At 46.9% G+C, this 18,875-nt stretch overlaps 1 protein-coding gene across 3 annotated transcripts in view; it reads right to left on the bottom strand.

Moving 5' to 3' along the window:
- Nucleotides 1–18,422, bottom strand: part of LOC146205780 (uncharacterized) — a 33,299-nt gene extending 14,877 nt beyond the window's left edge. Inside the window, exons 1-5 of one of the 3 annotated variants that reach the window (XM_084590462.1) lie at nt 18,318–18,399; nt 18,171–18,241; nt 17,772–18,050; nt 12,017–12,136; nt 2,711–2,837 (exon numbers count right to left, since the gene is read on the bottom strand). In XM_084590462.1, coding sequence (XP_084446588.1) covers nt 2,711–2,837; nt 12,017–12,136; nt 17,772–18,041 — 517 coding nt within the window. In that variant the 5' untranslated portion in view covers nt 18,042–18,050; nt 18,171–18,241; nt 18,318–18,399. Of the gene's footprint in view, nt 1–2,710; nt 2,838–12,016; nt 12,137–17,771; nt 18,051–18,170 lie in introns of all 3 variants that reach the window. The other 2 variants (XM_084590463.1, XM_084590461.1) reach the window with 2 other exon arrangements.
- Nucleotides 18,423–18,875: the final 453 nt, after the last annotated feature.

Raw genomic sequence — 18,875 nt, forward strand, 5'->3', positions numbered from 1 at the left:
GAAATTTCGACCACCTGGGGTTCTTTAACGTGCACTGACATCGCACAGCACACGGGCGCCTTGCTTTTCGCCTCCATCGAAAAGCGGCCGCCGAAGCCGGGATTCGATCCCGCACCCTTGGGAACAGTAGTCGAGCGCCGTAACCACTGCGCCACCCCAACAGGGTGACAAGTGCGGAGTGCTCTAACACTTGTGGACCAGCGAATAATTGCCAAATAAATAGTGAAATATGTTAATGTGAGTGCGAGTCAGCACTCACCATTTATTACAGCAACCTGCAGATATCGAAGGTATGAAGGTTGCTGCACGCTTGCAAAAGCCTTTTGCCTGCTCCGTGACAATGCATGGTGACAAACAGTCGTCTCAGGGTGACAAATACTGCGTCTTCCTACATAATCAATAACTGAACTAGGCAAGAATACTGCCAGGACGACGAGGAAGTGATTTTTCAGGTGAATGCTATTCCAGAACACAAATAATGATGAGGTCTAGAGTGATGGCCTGCACCAACTCATCCATCAGTGATAGAAGTGTGTTCTTGGATGAAGAATTGTAATACGAACTTTATGAACACCCCTCAAACACATCTAGTTGAGATTACTTTAGCTGAATATTTTTTCTGGTGTGTACCAAAGTGTTTGGGCTTTGAGAAGTACAGCATATATCAAGTCAAAGCAATTGCTCTATTGCATCATTCCATCATGACAGTACAGTGATCAAAAGTTTGTTGGATGCTTGGATGCAGGTAGATTCCCAGTACAGTTGAAAATTTGCCTTCATGGTCGGAAAAAGAAGGTCAATCAAAATCACAGACAAAGCAGGAGGCACGCATACTGAAACTGGCTCAGTGACTACTGAAGAAACTGGCTACTTAGGAAACACCTAATGCCACGGCAGCTAGCTGATCGATTGCAGGCTTCATCCTATTACTCGAAGAGAAAATAGTATAACAAAGATGGAAACAACCTTCCTTCTTTTTAGGCTAGACAGTGTGACGGGCAAAGCTAGTACTCAGAATCAGGTGCATGTTACATAAGCATGAGCACGGAAAAAGCATCAGCTTTAAGCATATGACTACTAGAAAGCCAATTACTTGTACATATCCAGTAAAAAATAACAAAGGAAGCTCACCTTCTAAACACATCCCAGGGCACCATCAGTGCCCATATGCTCACTGGCATCATTCCTTGCACGATATCATCTCGCTACTTCCTTGTGCAAGCACTAATTGAAAGTTTACTCTGTGTACACATTCACAACTTTTCCCAAAATTAATAACAGTAGTGCCACTGCCCGGCATACCAATTAATAAAATATTGCTTTGGACACTCCTACACAGATATATAATAAACGCGTTTTTACCTCTCTCATGCCTGACAGTTTGCAAGTATTATTTTCTCATTGATCTCCCTATGAGTAAGTGCCTCAATAAGGACTAGAGATTAATTTCATTTATCCATCATCAATTCAGGTACCAAGAAGGTGGCACCAGCAGCTTTGAACACCATCCAAGATTTCACTTAGAGAACAGGGGCCCGTTAAACTGAAATTTCATTTCAAGCGTGTTTTAAGAACTACAATGGTTCCTATGGACTAGCAGCCACATTGCAACCGTACCTTTTTTTCTGAAAAAATGGCACAGTCACTTGTTGCAAATGCAAAATCAAACCAAACATTCATAATATGCTTCAGCAACATATTTCAGCTAGCTGCTGAAGTTGAATCTCTTCACATTTGGATGCTGCAACATCAACAATGAACATAATGTCAATGCCAAAATAAAGCAGCACACATATGACAAAAGTAATGACAGTGGCAGGCTGGGTATATGAGGAATGGTTTAGTACAGCATACTTCACACTAACTCACTACGTCATGGTGTGTGCATTCCAGCCTACTGTAAAATGTTGCATTATGAAATGCAACACCGTGTCAACATTAGGCCAATCATATTAGATTCACGATCACAAAAAAATGGCTGCAGCTGACAGCAACTGCAAGATGACTCCTGCCTTAGGTACCGGAACCAGGTTGTCTGATGCATGCATACTTCTCGGCGTATCTCATTTTGAACCCTGTATTTCAGAGCTTGCTTTCAGCAGTAGGAGAAGGAGCCCGACTCATTACTGCAGGTGGTGCTAATAATAATGTGTAGATTAGTTTTGTAGATGTTGCCCAGGTGGAAACAACTCTCCTGACCACACTACAACAGGGCATCACATATCTCTGACACATTACCCCCATGCCTTCTGGAGCACTAAGCATTCTACTAGACAAGTGCCATGAAGTGCGCACACTAACTGCTTCATGCCCTCCGGCTGTGGACTGCATCAAACCAGACACATTATGGAACCACTGTTTTACCATAAGATCTACTTTCAGATATTACTCTTGCCTGATCACGTAGAGATTCAAAAACCGTGTTGCACCCTTAAACAAATAAAAAATGTCTGTTACTGCTCTGCAACCAGAGGTTCAGCACATGGGCACATGATTCCACGTGCTCTACAAACTCAATGCCACTGGTTTAAAAACAAATTTGAAAAATTCCCTATGTAAGCCTGCGTAATGAGTTCAAAATAGTTCTTGGTAGCCAAGCCAGCAGAAGCAAGGCATGCTGTGAAGATATGGTAATATCCATGCTCTGATTATGGCATCACACTAGCTGCAACAAAAGAACAGCGCTGTTAGAGAATGAAATTCACTTTACCTTCTTCTGCAGGCTGGACACCTTTGGCCACAACCCAGAAGGCTCCTTTGTCCGCCTTCTCCTTGATTGTCTCAACACAGTTTTCATCTAGGGCATCTTTAAAATTTATGTCTTCATCAAGTGCATCCTGTACAAGAATAATGGTGTAACCAATTTAAACAGTTGAGTCACTTTCAATCAGAGCAAACCTCATTAAACTGAGAATGATTGGAGGAAAGAAGCCAACAGTCGGCGAGGCCGAGGAAAGCGTTGGGGATGGTACTTTTATGTCTTTTTTTTTATGTTTGCTCGGATAATCACAGAAATTGTTAATGTAATCTGATTAGGGGAAATATAATTAAACAGAAAGTAGAAGAAGAAACAACGTGCCGATGGTGGGGACCGAACCCACGACCTCCGAATATCGCGTCCGGTGCTCTTCCAACTGAGCTACATCGGCCGCTGTCCCCTCTGCTACTTTCTTAGGTATTTATGTTGTCTGTATACGAACCTTGAGAGTGTTCACCAGCGCCACCCTCAACCATAGGTCGTGGGTTCGGTCCCCACCATCGGCACGTTGTTTCTTCTTCTACTTTCTGTTTAATTATATTTCCCCTAATCAGATTACATTAACAATTTCTGTGATTATCAGAGCAAACATAAAAAAAAAAAAAAGACATAAAAGTACCATCCCCAACGCTTTCCTCGGCCTCGCCGACTGTTGGCTTCTTTCCTTCATGTATTATAACGAGCACCCTCATTTCCCCTTAATTGATCTGAGAATGATTGGAATAGAGAAAATTTATGTTTTTGTTTCTATGATAGAAGGAACCGGTTTATAGCATCTTTGTCGTTCACCAAGAAGCCCCCCCACCCCGAAACTCCAAGTTAGGCATTTAAGATGCCGTAACTGTGTAGTAAAAGCTGACTGGCAAAAGTGCAGTGTACTGTGATGCCTACAGAGCAGTTAACAGCCCACAGTGCAAAATAGTTACTCTGAGTTGTACATGATTTTAAGCGATTGCTTATACAGCTCCTTTGGTCAGACATCCGACGGCAGTGGCGGCACCGTGTGTCCGAAATAATCGGGGGCTGCGTAAAAAGCTCATCCCATGGTAATTTGTGGTCTTAGTAATTGAAGATTGATTCGTGTGTGATAGGCAATGAATTAAAGAAATGAACAAAATTGAACAAGGGGGGTTCAAAGGTGTCAAAATGTTCAGAATGAAACGGCAATGCTTGATGATGGTAAGATAATTTACAGCTCTGTTGGAGGTATTCGCAAGCATTAAGAGTAGGGAGGGAAAGAGCTAACTACTTCTTCAGTCCAGAGTCTAGTTCCCCAATGAATCCGTCCTATCATACGTGGCAAAAATTAAGCACCTTTTTCGTCTGGCTGAGCCTGAAATGAGCAAGGAGAAAAAGGTGAGATCTCTGATGCGAGGCGTAAAGGTTTCTTTTTTTGTCTGCTTCGTCAGGAACCCGCCGAAAATCGTTGATAAATTCGTCATGGAAGCCTCAAACATAGAAAGCAACCCTAGACTCCCGCACTAGACATTACAACTGTCCAGTGCAAGCATGCTCTGTTTGGCCGCACACCACATCCATTGCTAACAACGACTGACAGGAACTTATCCGTGAACTGGTTAGGGAAGAACTGCGCCGACTCCTGCCATTGCCCATGCAGCCTCAATCAGAGTTGCTCGCAAATGTCGTTGATGAAGAAATTCAGCAGGCATTGGGTGTTCCACAAGTGACATCTCCAATGGCTGCAACGCAAGAAGCAATTACAATGAACTATGTGGGCACGTTACACCGTCATGCGTTCTAACGAGACCCGCCAAGCCCCCCTTGTCACGAGCAAACTATTGCTGATCGACGCCTAAGCCCCGGGAAATGCGATGCCTGGAGGACTTCCAACAACCGCCCACTATGCTTCCATTGTGGTGAGGCTGAACACATCTTCCGCACAGATGTATCAGCCTGCGTACAGACGTATCAGCCTGCGTGCCTTCGCCATCGACGCTCCACGACCCCATCCTGGCGAGCGATCACAGAAAAGTGACGACTTCCTACGGAGGGGAGAGCATGCATTGCCAAGTCGTCTGTCATGCTCCCCATCACCCTTCAAGTCCCGCTTTGCGTCGCCGGGCCGAAGCTACTTGCAAGGAAGGTCCCCCAGCCTACGCAGGGGAATTTAAGAGAGCAACCTTTGGAGGTGAGGATGCTTCACGGCGAAAATACAAAGATCCTCTGCCGCCGTCGATGCCGCTTTTACAGCGACGCTCCTTATGAAGATGTCCAAGACGATCACGCGCCCAGACATCAAAGTGACACCGCCGCCCAACGACATCACAGCGGCTTGTTCCAGTCAAGACTTCGGCTCATCACAAACCCGAGATCGAACACTGAGGCCTACATGCAATACAAGGACATGAACAAGTGACCATCTGTCGACGGTCGCACGATTACTGCCTTAACGGACACCGGAACCAACTATTCTGTCATCAGTAGGGCGTTCGCCGCCCAGAACAAGAAAGTGACGACCACTTGGGATGACCAGTGTTAGGTTTGGGTCGCGTGCTCCTGAGTATCGCACCGCTGCCAGCAGTTATTACGTTCGTGGCTCGCGTGCCCAGCCCACCGCTAACGCCAGTTGTTACCTGCGGCGCGCGGCCCCTCAGTAGCGTTTGCCTGACGGCTCCGTGGATGGCGGACGGCATCAACGGTCCCAGCAAAGACGAGGCGTCTTGAAACAACCTTTACTGCAACATCATGAAGAAACAGGCAGAGAAGCTGACCCGGAGAGAATACAGACACTCTCACAAAGCTGGTGTCTAGCGTCGTGTCAGCGGCGCGTCAAAGTAGTCTCTGTCTCAGCGGAGTCGGCCGCTGCTTTTTATAGGCTTGCCAGTCCACAGGGAAAGGGAAAGCCCTCACAGGAAATGAACAGCCCGACAAGTCTGGGCACGAAGAGATGACTCAATAGCAGGTGGTCCGACCGCATCTCCTCCACCTCCCGCAGACGGGCGAGGGCGACGCACTCTCCCTCGAGCTCCAGGCTTGGCCAGCTTTTGCACGCACACGCACGCACACACATTTGACGCGTGGTAGGATCACGTCGAGACTTGCCTGCGGGAGGAAGCGTTGCGCAGCCGATGAACGGCGCCGAAATGGCCGATCCGCTCGCGGTTCTGCCTGTTGCTATGCGGTGGCCGCGTCAGCCGTCACACTTGTCGGTGGAGAAACGTAACAGACTGCCCTGCCGGGGAAGGGAGATCCCGAAGGGCAGGGGACTGCATCTGCTGTCCGGAGGGATCGGGATATTGCTGCTAGCCGGGGTCGTCAGACTCTGCTTCTCTTGAGCCAGTCAGCCTGAAGAAGTCCTTGGCAAGTCTGGTTTCCAAGGCACTCTGCAACTTGTCTTCAGGAGTGTTTGCTGACAACCCACGTCGTCACAACCACGCTAAAAACTCAACCGGTCAGCCAGCAAGCACGGCACAATCTTCACTAAGCTATGCCAGCCTATTTCCCTCTTATGCCCCCATCTATATTAAAGGGCAGCTCAGCAGCACTTGGAACGCGTCCACAAATTTGAAAATCGCTCTTTCAAAAACACCATTCTCAAACAAAAATAATACAATACAATATGTTCAAAATCCTATGTCAGGAAGAAAAACACCAACTAGTGAATACAGGCTTCTTCTCACGTTATGGGCTCCAACTTAAGCCCTCGGCGTTACCGTTGAGATCACCCTTTTCACTAAAGCTTCGGCTGTCCATTTCATGGAACAACCTTGCCTTCCTGTTTCTATGCAAAAAAACACATGAGCATGAATCACTTGCTTTTCTAAACAACCTATCCCTCTCCTTACGCTTTGCGCGCCAGTCATGCATTTTCTTTGCACGGGCGCATTTGTACCTTTGGGATAGTCGCTTTCTTTTTCGTGATAGCTTCAACTTGCACCATTCTTTCTCGAGCCTGCCTTTCCGCTTTTTTCTGCGGCAGCACTGGAACACAGGCTTTCTGCTTTCTTTTCGCAATCGTTTGAGTTTGCTCTCCTTACGATGGCAGCATTCTTTCTGGGCCATCTGACAAGCTAGCAGTCAATGTTCTAGCGGTAACTGGAGCTAGTAGGGCACGGGTGTCGTCGAATTGGTCAAAGTGCGGCGCCGCGTCTGCATCACGGCCAGCAGCGCATGACTCACTTTCAGTCAAATCCGAACAACAGCCGCTCATGCCAGCCCTCAAGCTAGGCATTTCCTCTGGCGGCTCGCCACTCACGTTACCAGGGTCCTCCGATGAGCCGCATCGCTCAGCGCTAACCGGCGCACGATCAAGCTCCTTCGACAGCTGGGACGCTTCGGATTGTGTGAGGGTCATATGTGCCGCGTCCGCGTTCGCACTGGGGTTGCTTTCGCGAATACAACCTAGCGTGGTATTGGGGCACGAACGATTCTGACTCTGCTCTGGTCGCTCGCAGTCGCCTTCGCAAGCCTCGCTCTCTACAGAGCACGCGCACTTCTAGCCGGTCTGCCCTGGCTGATCACAACTCGCGGGCTGCGCAGTTTCCCTGATCGGCCCTCCGTTTTTCTGCGTGCCCTGCTCTATGACACAGCTGATTTCGGAAACCACAATTTTCTCATTTCCTAGCTGGTTTCCTTCTCCGCCACGCTCTACACAAGCTTCTGCTTTTGTCTCGAGAAGCGGTTCAGTTATTGATAGTTCCCCACACTTGTTTGATGGAACTGTATCTCCTACAGCTACGTGGGTCGGCGTGCAATTCACCTCGCTTAACAGCGTCACTTCGGACTTCTCGCCGTTGAAGCCTGTGCTAACCGTCTCAGCTAGTGGCTCGACCAAGGTAACACAATACTCCTCTGTTCGAGGCTCGGCCGGCTCGCTAGTGCGGTCACGTTGTTCGGCCGCTTCCCCAAGCTTTTGACTTTTCAGGCTCACTTGTGTCTACGGTGTACGTGGTCTTAATCTCAGCGTGCTGTGCCTTCGACCCTTTCTCATTGCTTGACCACCTCTCCGGTACTACCGCCTTTGCAGCAAGCTCCCGAGCTCTAGATCTGGTCAAGGCCTGTACGCTACCCTCTCCAAACACAAGCCCATTTTCGCGCAAGAGGTAATCGGACTTGTTTGAAAATAGGTACGGGTACTGAGGAGGAAGCACAGATGACACCGCCGCTTCTGTCTCAAGTGCCCCGAAAGGTCCCTCAATAAGCACTTTGGCTATTGGCAAACGCACGCTGCGAGCTTCCACGGCCTGTTTGATCCACGCGCACTCACCCGTGAACATCTCTGGTTCTACATAAGAGGGGTGAACCATATCCATGGTAGCCGCAGAATCGCGAAGCACTCGACACTTTTTCCCGTCGTCACTTCGGCATAATGACAAAAACACGATCTTTGGTTTTGTCTCTGGACACTGTGCCGAAAAATGACTAGGCTTCTGGCACGTATAACAGACGCGCGATTGCCTTGCCTCGAACCTCTTTTTCCGTTCGGCTTCGGTCACCACCGTCGCTTTATCCTCGGCCGAACTGCTTTCACTCGCATCCGCACCACGTTTATTCTCCTTAGCTTTAAAGGGCTTGAACTTCGGTCTCTAAAACTTAGAGCCGAATTCCCCCTGTTGGCCGTCCTTAGCTCCATGAGCCCAACGCGTCACAAACTCTTCAGCTAGCTCGGCGGCTCTATCCACCGTACTAACATCTGGCCTATCCATGACCCAGTACCGCACGTTCTTGGGTAACCGACTGTAAAACTGTTCCAGCCCGAAACACTGTAGAACCTTATCGTGGTTACCATACGCTTTTTCTTATTTGAGCCACTCGTACATGTTTGACATAACCTTGTAGGCAAACTCTGTATACGACTCACTATTGCTTTTCTCATACTCTCGAAATTTCCGACGGAGTGCTTCTGCTGACAGCCTGTACTTTTTTAGCAGACTCGATTTCACTTTGTCGTAATCCTCCGATTCCTCTTTTGTCAAGCGAGCGATTACGTCTGCCGCCTCACCGGGTAACAAAGTGAGCAAGCACTGTGGCCACGTTTCCCGAGAGAACCCTTTCTTCTCGCACGTTCGCTTGAAGTTAACCAGGAACAAACCAATGTCCCCTCCAAGCTTAAACGACCGCATCAGGTCACTCATTTTGAACGATTCCCGTTCTCCTGCACCGTGAGCCCAACGTGCACTACCAGCGCGTCCCGCGTTTATTTCGAGACGTTTCATTTCCACAGCGAATTGACGGTCCCGCTCCCCTTTCTCTTGCCTTTCCTTACGGTCACGTTCCTCTTTACGTTCGTCAATAAACTCAAGGCATTCCGAAAGCTCGTCATCTTCAGCTTTCAACGCAAGAATAACCTTTAACACTTCTGGTTTTCTGAGTTTGTCTGACAAATCCAGACCCAACTCATCCGCAAGCTCCAGCAATTTCGGTTTGCGCAACGACTTCAAATCCAAACCCATGGCTGTTCCGAGTGCTGCCTTCTCTACTGCCCACTATTGCCTTGCTGCAATTAACCCAGCAACAACGACAACACAATTACCAGCTCTGTTCTCTACTTAACAAAAGCCTGGCAAAACTCAGTAGAAGAAAGTCCCGCACTCACCAAACCTCGCAGCCAAGAATCCAACGCAGTCGTTCCGCTGCAGGCAACCAGTCATCACACAGGGCTCGTTGCACTGCTCCCGACTTTCCGCTGAGCTGCTTGTTGCATGGGTCGCGCCTGGGACATCTCCGCTTTTCCCACCAGATGTTGCACCTCGGTCAGGCCTGTCTCGTTTCACCGACCACGGTCACGACTTGGTCGTCCTCGTCCCTCCGCTATTCACCAGTTGTTGGACAACGGTGTCGCCTGGCTCATCTGACTCGTCCTTCCGACCACGGTTACGGCGGTCATCGTCATCCCACCGCAGCCAACCAGTTGTTAGGTTTGGGTCGCGTGCGCCTGAGTATCGCACCGCTGCCAGTAGTTATTACTTTCGTGGCTCGCGTGCCCAGCCCACCGCTAACGCCAGTTGTTACCTGCGGCGCGCAGCCCCTCGGTAGCGTTTGCCTGGCGGCTCCGTGGACGACGGACGGCATCAACGGTCCCAGCAAAGACGAGGCGTCTTCTAATGAAACAACCTTTACTGCAACATCATGAAGAAACAGGAAGAGAAGCTGACCCGGAGAGAATACAGACACTCTCACACAGATGGTGTCTAGCGTCGTGTCAACGGCGCGTCAAAGTAGTCTCTGTCTCAGCGGAGTCGGCCGCTGCTTTTTATAGGCTTGCCAGTCCACAGGGAAAGAGAAAGCCCTTACAGGAAATGAAGAGCCCGACAAGTCTGGGCACGAAGGGATGACTCAATAGCAGGTGGTCCGACCGCATCTCCTCCACCTCCTGCAGATGGGCGAGGGCGACGCACTCTCCCTCGAGCTCCAGGCTTGGCCAGCTTTTACACGCACACGCACGCACACACATTTGGCGCGTGGCAGGATCACGTCGAGACTTGCTCGTGGGAGGAAGCGTTGCGCGGCCGATGAACGGCGCCGAAATGGCAGATCCGCTCGCGGTTCTGCCTGTTGCTATGCGGTGGCCGCGTCAGCTGTCACACTTGTCGGTGGAGAAACGTAACACCAGCTAATCCGCACCACTGGTGGTAACCTTATTGCCGTCCGGATAATGCACCGCAAGAGTAACAGTGAACAGACGCACTTATTGTGTGAGAAATAAGATACTAGCATGGTTCTTCAGTTTCAGTATCTGTACTTCGCTTTTTATTTTTTCCCCTCATTCACACTTTTTTTCCACAACACTACCTATCTCTTGCAGTGTCAAGTAGATGAGAAGACCAGCAAAGTCTCTGTGAAAGATATTCCAGGAAGATGAGTGCTTTACAGAGCAATGACACGACACTAGCAGAGGACAGGACATCACCACACACATGTAAGAAGACTTGTCTGCTTTACTCTGTGTTACTAGCGTCGCCAACTCTGGGCTTTCCTTGATAGTGATGCATGCTCATGCACTCTAAGCCCGAGTTATGCCATCAACAGTGATAAATTCAAGAAGGAACATGTCAAAACCTCCTTCAGGCAGACCATTCACTAACTGCGTTGGATCTAACCATAGCGGAAACACAGCTACAGTTGTACCTCGCTACTAGGAAACTGACAGGGCACATGAAAAATTTAACTGAGGTAAAATCCGTCTAAAAACATTGTCAGATTGAACCACACAGCACAAAAATATCTTTATGAAAAAGTTGGTCAAGTGGTACCGCTTCTTCTTCTTTTTTTTTTTATTCATGCAGTCATTGCAAGGGTGCAAAGGCACTACAGTGAACCTTTTCATGATACAGTGAACCAAAGCAGCTAGGACCTATGGAAGTGCAAAGATGGGTGGGAATATGCTTATTTTATTGACAGATAAGTTTTCAAACCACTTCTGCTTAGTAAAAATTTTGCTGAAGTGAAAAAGCATCCCAACAATTGTTCTTTGCGGTGAGAAATTTGTTCAATTACTTTCTAAAACGAGATGAAAGGAACTGGAAATATTTCACTGAGGCGGCATTCATTGTAGCACAGTTCGACTGCACTACCTGATGGCCTTGACCTTCAGTACACGAGCGCCTATATAAGGCAACTGTTTTCTGAGCGAAAAATATGAAGCTGTACTGTTTCATGTTTTACATACTAAATAAAGCACTATAGCTGAATGAACATTTAGACATTGATGCAGAGAACTTAAAATGGCACTTTTCTTCAAGTTCCTCTTTTTCTTTGAACAATTATGTAGCAGGTGCCCTGCTAAGAGGCTTGACAGCAATCCCTGTGTACCTGTCAGCCATTTTTGAAATGGGCTTCGCTTTATGTTCACATGTCAAATCCAGCAGATTCAATGCAGCATACTGATGTGTGCATGTTGTTTTAAAAATGGAATGTCATGTATATGGCCCTTGAGTTCAGTGTCCTTTCCACCACATTACCGTAGACACAAAAAACAAGTACTGCGACAAAAAGAGAACCCCAGGACCCCAAGATGGCAAAGCAACAAAGATACTGGCATATTTTTTATTTGTAAAAAGCCTGCTATCTTCACTTCTCATTTCTGCAAGGCATAACACTGAAAGAATTTCCTTTTGCCATTGTGCAACATATGCAGATGAAAAATGCAAAGAAATGCTCCCTCCATTTGCTGCGGGATCTGGCTACATTATCTGCTACAGAAACCAGTCACCACTTGTGCTGTAGCACTGCACATAACTAAAATAATTAAATTAACGGATTAAGCACAAATTCTAAATGATACTTAGAGTTACCTACCTCTGTTTTCAGCAGGCCTTTAAACTTCGACAGCTGCTCATAGAAGGCAACCTTTCTTTGCAATTCACGTTCCTGTTCTAGTAGTTCTTTTATACAGCCAAGGCGTTCTGTTAAAGCAGACTGAAACATAATAAACACATAGATTAGATATATAGGGCTCAATATGATCTGACAGTGCTCAGCACACAGGAGGTTCCTCCCTTTCATCTCGTCAAAATGCAGCAACCCATAGCTGGCATTTCATCCCATGGCCGCTCAGCATCCCAAATGCCAAAGCCATTCAACTGAGCCCAGTGGCAGGTAAAATGCAACCACAGCACTGTGTGCTTTCACCAATTCCAGCACCGAAGATTGAAGAGGGACACAATAATGCCTTAGAGTAGCAGGCCATTCATCACACTGACCTTCATAACCATAAAGAACCAGCAAGCCCTCTGGCCACAGTGACTTTACTGTTACACCCATCTATAAACAGCTCCAGAAGGATGGAGCAGACTGGAAGCACTCTATTTACTCCACGCAATACAAGTCCCCGAGCACAACTGGTTATGTAGGTTCCCTATTAATCGCCCCTCTCCCTGAGCACACTGTTAACGCTGAACCTAGTGTCACATTATAGAAATGTCCCTTAAGACTTTTCTGTTCTTACCCACCAGGAAAGCTTAAAACGCATTGTGATAAAGACGAAATGTAGTTGCAAGCGCGCACGCGAAGGAGAGAACGAGGAAGTAGAAAAATACAGAACGACTGAAGAGCAGTTGATTGCTGCCCTGCTGTCTTGTCTACGATGTAATATATTTTGGCAACAAGGATGTTAGCTTCAACCAGAACCTCGACGTGGACTGCTGACCAGCCATCATGAGCTTCTCGGGCCTTTAACCGCCGCCACCTTTTCTGCAGACTTCCGGTTGTCCTGCCCTTTCGTGGGAGCAATGGGAGCTGGCGTTCCTCAATTACATGCTGGCGTCTGGTGCCCCCTCACTTCCTGCAGACTGGCGAGGGGCCACATTGCTCAACACAACTGGGTAGTGTTCGTGCCACTATTTGAAGCTTACTGTGGAAGTTTTAAGCACCACAAAATGCTTGCAGCTCCCTCTTGCATTTTGGTTCTGGTGCTTCATGAATAGCCTTGACATCTTCATTTGCCAATTGTATACCTGGCTTCTTCGCATCAAATCCCTAAGATTTGGATCTGTTAGCCCTTGGTTGCAGCAGATTCATGCAGCACTGAAAGACTGCACGAACAAATGCACTCCAAATGCAAGATGGGTAACATGAAAGAGGCCACCATGAGAGGCAACTTTCAGCACATTAGCTGTTCCCTCGTCTACCATCAATTGTTGATTTGCTTGAACCAAATCAGGCTAGGAGAAAACTGAACAAACTGACAGTTATGCAAACAGCTTTTTGTGTGCCAGCAAGAGGTAGGTTAGGCATCGAGCAACGGATTACCTGTGCTTTTACAGCTTCCAGGGTTCTCACTTTTCAGCTTAACAACTGTGACAATTTGCGTCACCCATGCTGGAATGTTATACTGCCTCGAGGGTTCTTTAGGATTGCCCAAAGCTGCCTCCACTAAAAGGGGGAAATGCATGGAGCCCACTGGGGCCATGCATTTTTTTCATATTAATATGGATTCCAAGGGAAGGAAAGCGTAGCAGGGGGCGGCAGAAAGTCAGGTGGGCGGATGAGATTAAGAAGTTCGCAGGGGTCAAGTGGATGCAGCTAGCACAGAACCGGGTTAAGTGGAGAAATATGGGAGAGGCCTTCGCCCTGCAGTGGGTATAATCAGGCTGATGATGATGATGATGATATGAACAGCAATGACAGCAAAATATCCACTGCTCCACTCAAATGTTTCATTTCTTGCACTTTGAGTGCTGGCCAGTTGAAGAATGCAGTCAGTATAAATGACTTAATCGGTGACAGTTTTTTTTGTGGTTTCATGCTTTACAATGCAAAGTTTCAGAGTTTCCATATTGCATAAATGGCTGTCAAGAAAGCTTTCTGCAGCTTGTGCAAACTAAACAGCTAAATTCAACTGCTTTCATCTGACAGTGCTGGTGTGATATATGTTAACACTTGCAGAAGCTAACTCTTTTATCCATGATATGCCATTAAGCTTTCAAACACCACAAGACCTACATTATTTCAATCATCCCGTAGTACAGGTCAGTGAGCTTGTAGATCCAAAACAGTTTTAATTTCAATTTCACTTAACAATCCATGCAGAAAAGCTGACCTTAACCATAGAGGTTTTTTTTTTTTTTTTTTTTTTTTTGTTATAGATGACTCGCTTTATGGACAGTTCTGCCTGGGAACCAAAATGTCAACATTGCCACCTACAAGCGTAGCCAGAAGCGAAACAGCACAGCTGGTCTTTAATGAGGCAAAGCTCACTGATCCGTGCGCTCGATCATCTGAGCGATGAAGACGACTCTTGGCCATGCGCCAAGATATGGTTCGACCCCATGGTGGCTTCAGAAGAGTGACAGCAGTGTGGCAAAATTAACGAGGTTGACTGTACAGTATTTGTGTGGCAGCTGCTGCTGCTGATGCATTCTAAATTTTGATTGAAACTTCCAGTTCATAAATTTTTAGTTTAACCCCAAAGTTCCTCAAACCAGTCCCTCCCAAGTAAATTAATTCAAGCTCCCTCGACTACGACTGAACGCAGCCGGCCCTGTCAACCCTTGCAGTTGACCTAGACAGTAGTGGGGCCCAGTACCCACACCTCTTGCGAGCAGTAAGTGTGAATTTTTTTTAACCCATGTGGTTGAAGCTGGACTTTCAGACACTTTACATAATCCCTCGTTTACCACTGGGCACATGGCCTGTGAGTTAGCTTCCACTGCTGGCTTCCGTATACGTTGCTGGGAAGATTCTGTAATTTCAGAAACGCCAGATTTGGAAGGCAGGCAGCACTTCTGTAAATGGCACTCCTTGAGATATTTACATGGGCAGGACCTACTCCCCGTACCCCCTGCCCCATTCCCCGATAAGACTAAACTGGGAAGGAGGGAACTGTTTACCCGTAATTCCAGCACCCTTGACTATCAATGTACGTTGTTCGACCTCTGCAGCACTACGTGGGTTCGAAGAGTTGATGACGTGCGCTTCACTCAAGCGTTAGGCCAGCATATCTAAACAATCAAGGTCAAAATCTCCTATAGTGAATCTACTGGTTCCAACAGTACCAATCGCTTAGCACACTCCAAGCAGCTGCTGCAACAAGTAGGTGCCCTAAGCTAAAATGTCCAATTTACCTTGCATAACTCCACACCTCTGCCTATAATGAGAGCACACATGCAGCCTTTCAAAACCCGCCCTGTAATCAGCGACACCAGAGACCATAAGCTACAATAACACAAACCATGTCATTCAGTAAGAACACACCACAAGTGTCAGTAACGAATGATGAACAAGCAAACATTTCCTATCAAATTTTGGCACTGTACATAATTTACAGCAAGCAAAATCCAAGAGGTTTAGTCGTTATTTCAATGGTTTTGCCAGTCAAAAACCGTCAATACTGTTCATATAATGAACAACACTCTCCGAACTGAACAGAGATGGCATTGCGCATACCGGAACAAGCAATTGCGTGGCTGGAGAGTTAGTGTGCAGTGAAACACTTGGGCTCCTTCCTCATATGCATTGACAAATGGTGGCACTGCTCCACTACCAAATCCTTCCTGTCACAAGCGATCTAGATACTATATTTATTGATTCCAAGAACCATGGCAGACGAGATAATCACTTTAGGCTGCCTGTGTTGAGTGCTAGTGTGTCGAACACTAGTATTTAAAGTGACAGAACACTGGCCAAAATATGTCATGAGATTATGGTGGAGACTAAAAGATCATGCCTCATATAGTACAGATCGAGCACTACAATATCAAAGAAAAGAGGATTTACAATTTTAATTTGCCATTGAAAATCGCATAAAAACAACTGAGGCGCTATCTAGCGGAGAAACCCTAGTACTTTCAGTGTAGCCCCCAACATGACTACATGTCAGCAAAATATCGCTGATTTTCATAACTGCACATTGTTCTTTTTTCTTCAAGGAGTGTTTGCCATAATTTATATTTTGCGCTCTCTCCAGTGCTTCCTTAAATAAAAACCACCACTGCTTTCGCACCACGAGAGGTGTGCTTTCAGGTTTCGCCACTAGATGGCGCCACAGTGTTTGCAGTTTCGTGAATTAATCAATGACAGTGCCCACTAAAACTTTCGTCGACGAAGGCGTGCGTTATTATGCCGTAACAGCATTGAGTGTGAAACTGAAAGGGACGTTACTCTACGCAAAAAATGCCTGATTACTGTCTGGCGAGTGAAAGTTACATTTGTTTTCGGTACGTCTTTTTTGTCGACCACCAGACATCATAGCGGTCACTGCTCATGGTTTCCAGTATCGGACTACATAAAAACGGGTGCATGCATTGATCGAAAAACTCCCGGTAAAAACTTTCTACAGCGTTTCTAACAAAACCGTTATGGAACCGAACATTTTAGACATCAATCTTTCCACTGCGGCGAAAAAAAATCGAGACCTAAATTCCAGTGTTCTGTCCCTTTAAGCACTGCACAGATAGCCTTTCTAAATTAACTAAAAGCACAATAGACAATTTGTAATGTAGTTTGCTCTGGTTAGTTTCAATGAACAAACATTTAATTTCATTCCACAATTGACAAAATTGGCTATCAAAAGCTCCAGTCCTCCGAGTATTTGAAAGGCTGACCTGCTTAGTTTAAATTTGCTTGCTTATACTGACCATGCAAAACATGCAAGAAATTAGAAATTTATTTGATTTCACAGCAGCAGTGACAAATAATGCCCCGGTACAGTGTGTAAAAAAGATTCCAGCATATAAGTGCGTAAAGGGCTAATTGTACCAAAACATGGTCTTTATTTTCCTCCAAATTGCCATAGCTGTAAGCTAACCTCCTTTGTTAGTGCGAACCCTTCATTCCCTCATGCAGTCTAATATCTATTTCTGTCACTTGCAAAATATGTGGCCAGTCCCCCTTGTGGATATGTGCCATTCTCCTAGGGCCCAACAGTAACGACCCGGGAGTTTTTCGGTAAGGTGCTGTCCGAAGGAATTCACTGCGGACACCGCAGGCCGACGTGCGTCAGAATATGCACAAAGTCACAGAGCTCTGACAGCAAAGCTTGACAGAGAGGCACAGAATTCTCTATCATGGTCCGTGACCTCTATTTTCCCAACAGGTATTGCTAAACGAAGAAAAAAAGGGCTTCAGTACCAACCAATGACAGCATCATTGGGGAGTGCTATAAGTGAGCGATGGAGTAGAATGTTACACTGCACACCAAGCCCAGCACAGAACTTTTTGTAGTAATTAGTTTTGGTTTCGTTTTTATGTATTGGACTATGACTGCATTGTTCGTATGTGCTTTGGCCTGGATGTCGGTGCAATGTGACTTCGTCCTAAAAATCTTCCCGTCTCAACCAGTGGTTCGTTTGCATTGAAATTGCGCAGCTTGCACACCATGACAACTTTCATCTGGTAGCAACTTTTCTACTACGGTACTGACATGTTTTGGCCACGCGTGATGCAAGCGCATTCTGTACGGAGATCGAACAAGTAAAAACCCCCAACGTCAGGCTGCCGCCAAAGATCGGCGGAGGGGGCATCTGTTGTTTGCAAAGAGAAACACCAGGAAGGGAAAACGCCGAGGTGAGTACTGAATGACTTAAGTATGCAGAGGTAACAGATCTGCGCTTACCTCGAATTCCGAGTGAGCATCACGTGTCTGCTTTTCGAGGTCATCTTTTATGGCCATTGAATGGAGGTATTCGCCCCAAACCTGCAGACTGGTGTCGCTGAAGTTGCCCGCATCCGTTGCATCCATACTGCCCACAATCGTTGCATCCATATTGCCCACAATCGTTGCATCCATATATCCCGCAATCGTTGCATCCATATATCCCGCAATCGTTGCATCCATATTGCCCGCAATCGTTGCATCCATATTGCCCGCATACGTTGCATCCATATTAAATAACTGTAATGAGAGACCAAACGAACTGCCGTTACTAGTTGCAGGAAAAGACGCTAAGAGGAACACAAGGAGAGTGGCGCAGAGAGAACGCATGAGAATGCTAACGAGCCAGCTAGGGCTTACAGCCAAGGCAGCAGTAGTAGACTGTGACGAGGGGGCAGCTCCAATCGGATACCTTCCCTTTTAAACTAGCACTGGTGGAAGAACGGAAGAAAGCCAGCGAGCAGTTAGTGGTTAGTGTTCTAGAAGGCTCGCGTTTCGCTGACTCACGGCTGGTCTCGAGAACGGGTCTTGAGGAAGAGCGCGCGCTGGATGGATGAATGGATAGAACCTCTCGCCAGCGCCTCCTTTCGCTGAGACAAAAAAAAAAGCGGTTGGCCGCGCGCGGCGCTGCCGTCGAATACTTAAGCCGTCGAATACTAAGATCTAGTTATAGTAAATAGAGAAACAAAATGTGAAGGCCAAATCACGTGGGAATTCCGCAACAGGCAGACGACCATTGACTATTGTCTAATGTCGCAGGAAATTTATAGCAAGGTCACAGAAATGGAAATAGACGAAGAAGGGGAGTGTAGTCTGGGAAGTGATCATAAACGTATTAGTCTGCAGATGGGGCCCATGGTAGAAGAACAAATGGTAGCGTAACTCCCATAGAAGCCTGCGTGTCGGCTCTGAGCGAGGCTTTAGTTTCCCAGTGCCCCCTGCGAACTGTGAGGCACAACAAACACGTGACGTTGCTTGTGACGTCACAGTAACGTACTTTTGGCGGGGAATTTGATTGTCTTTTTACTTATGAACGAAAAACAAGGCCAACAACGACGGAGGCAG

This window comes from Amblyomma maculatum, chromosome 1, assembly GCF_055883805.1.
Source record: "Amblyomma maculatum isolate TAMU_Amacu chromosome 1, ASM5588380v1, whole genome shotgun sequence".
Classification (NCBI taxonomy): domain Eukaryota; kingdom Metazoa; phylum Arthropoda; class Arachnida; order Ixodida; family Ixodidae; genus Amblyomma; species Amblyomma maculatum.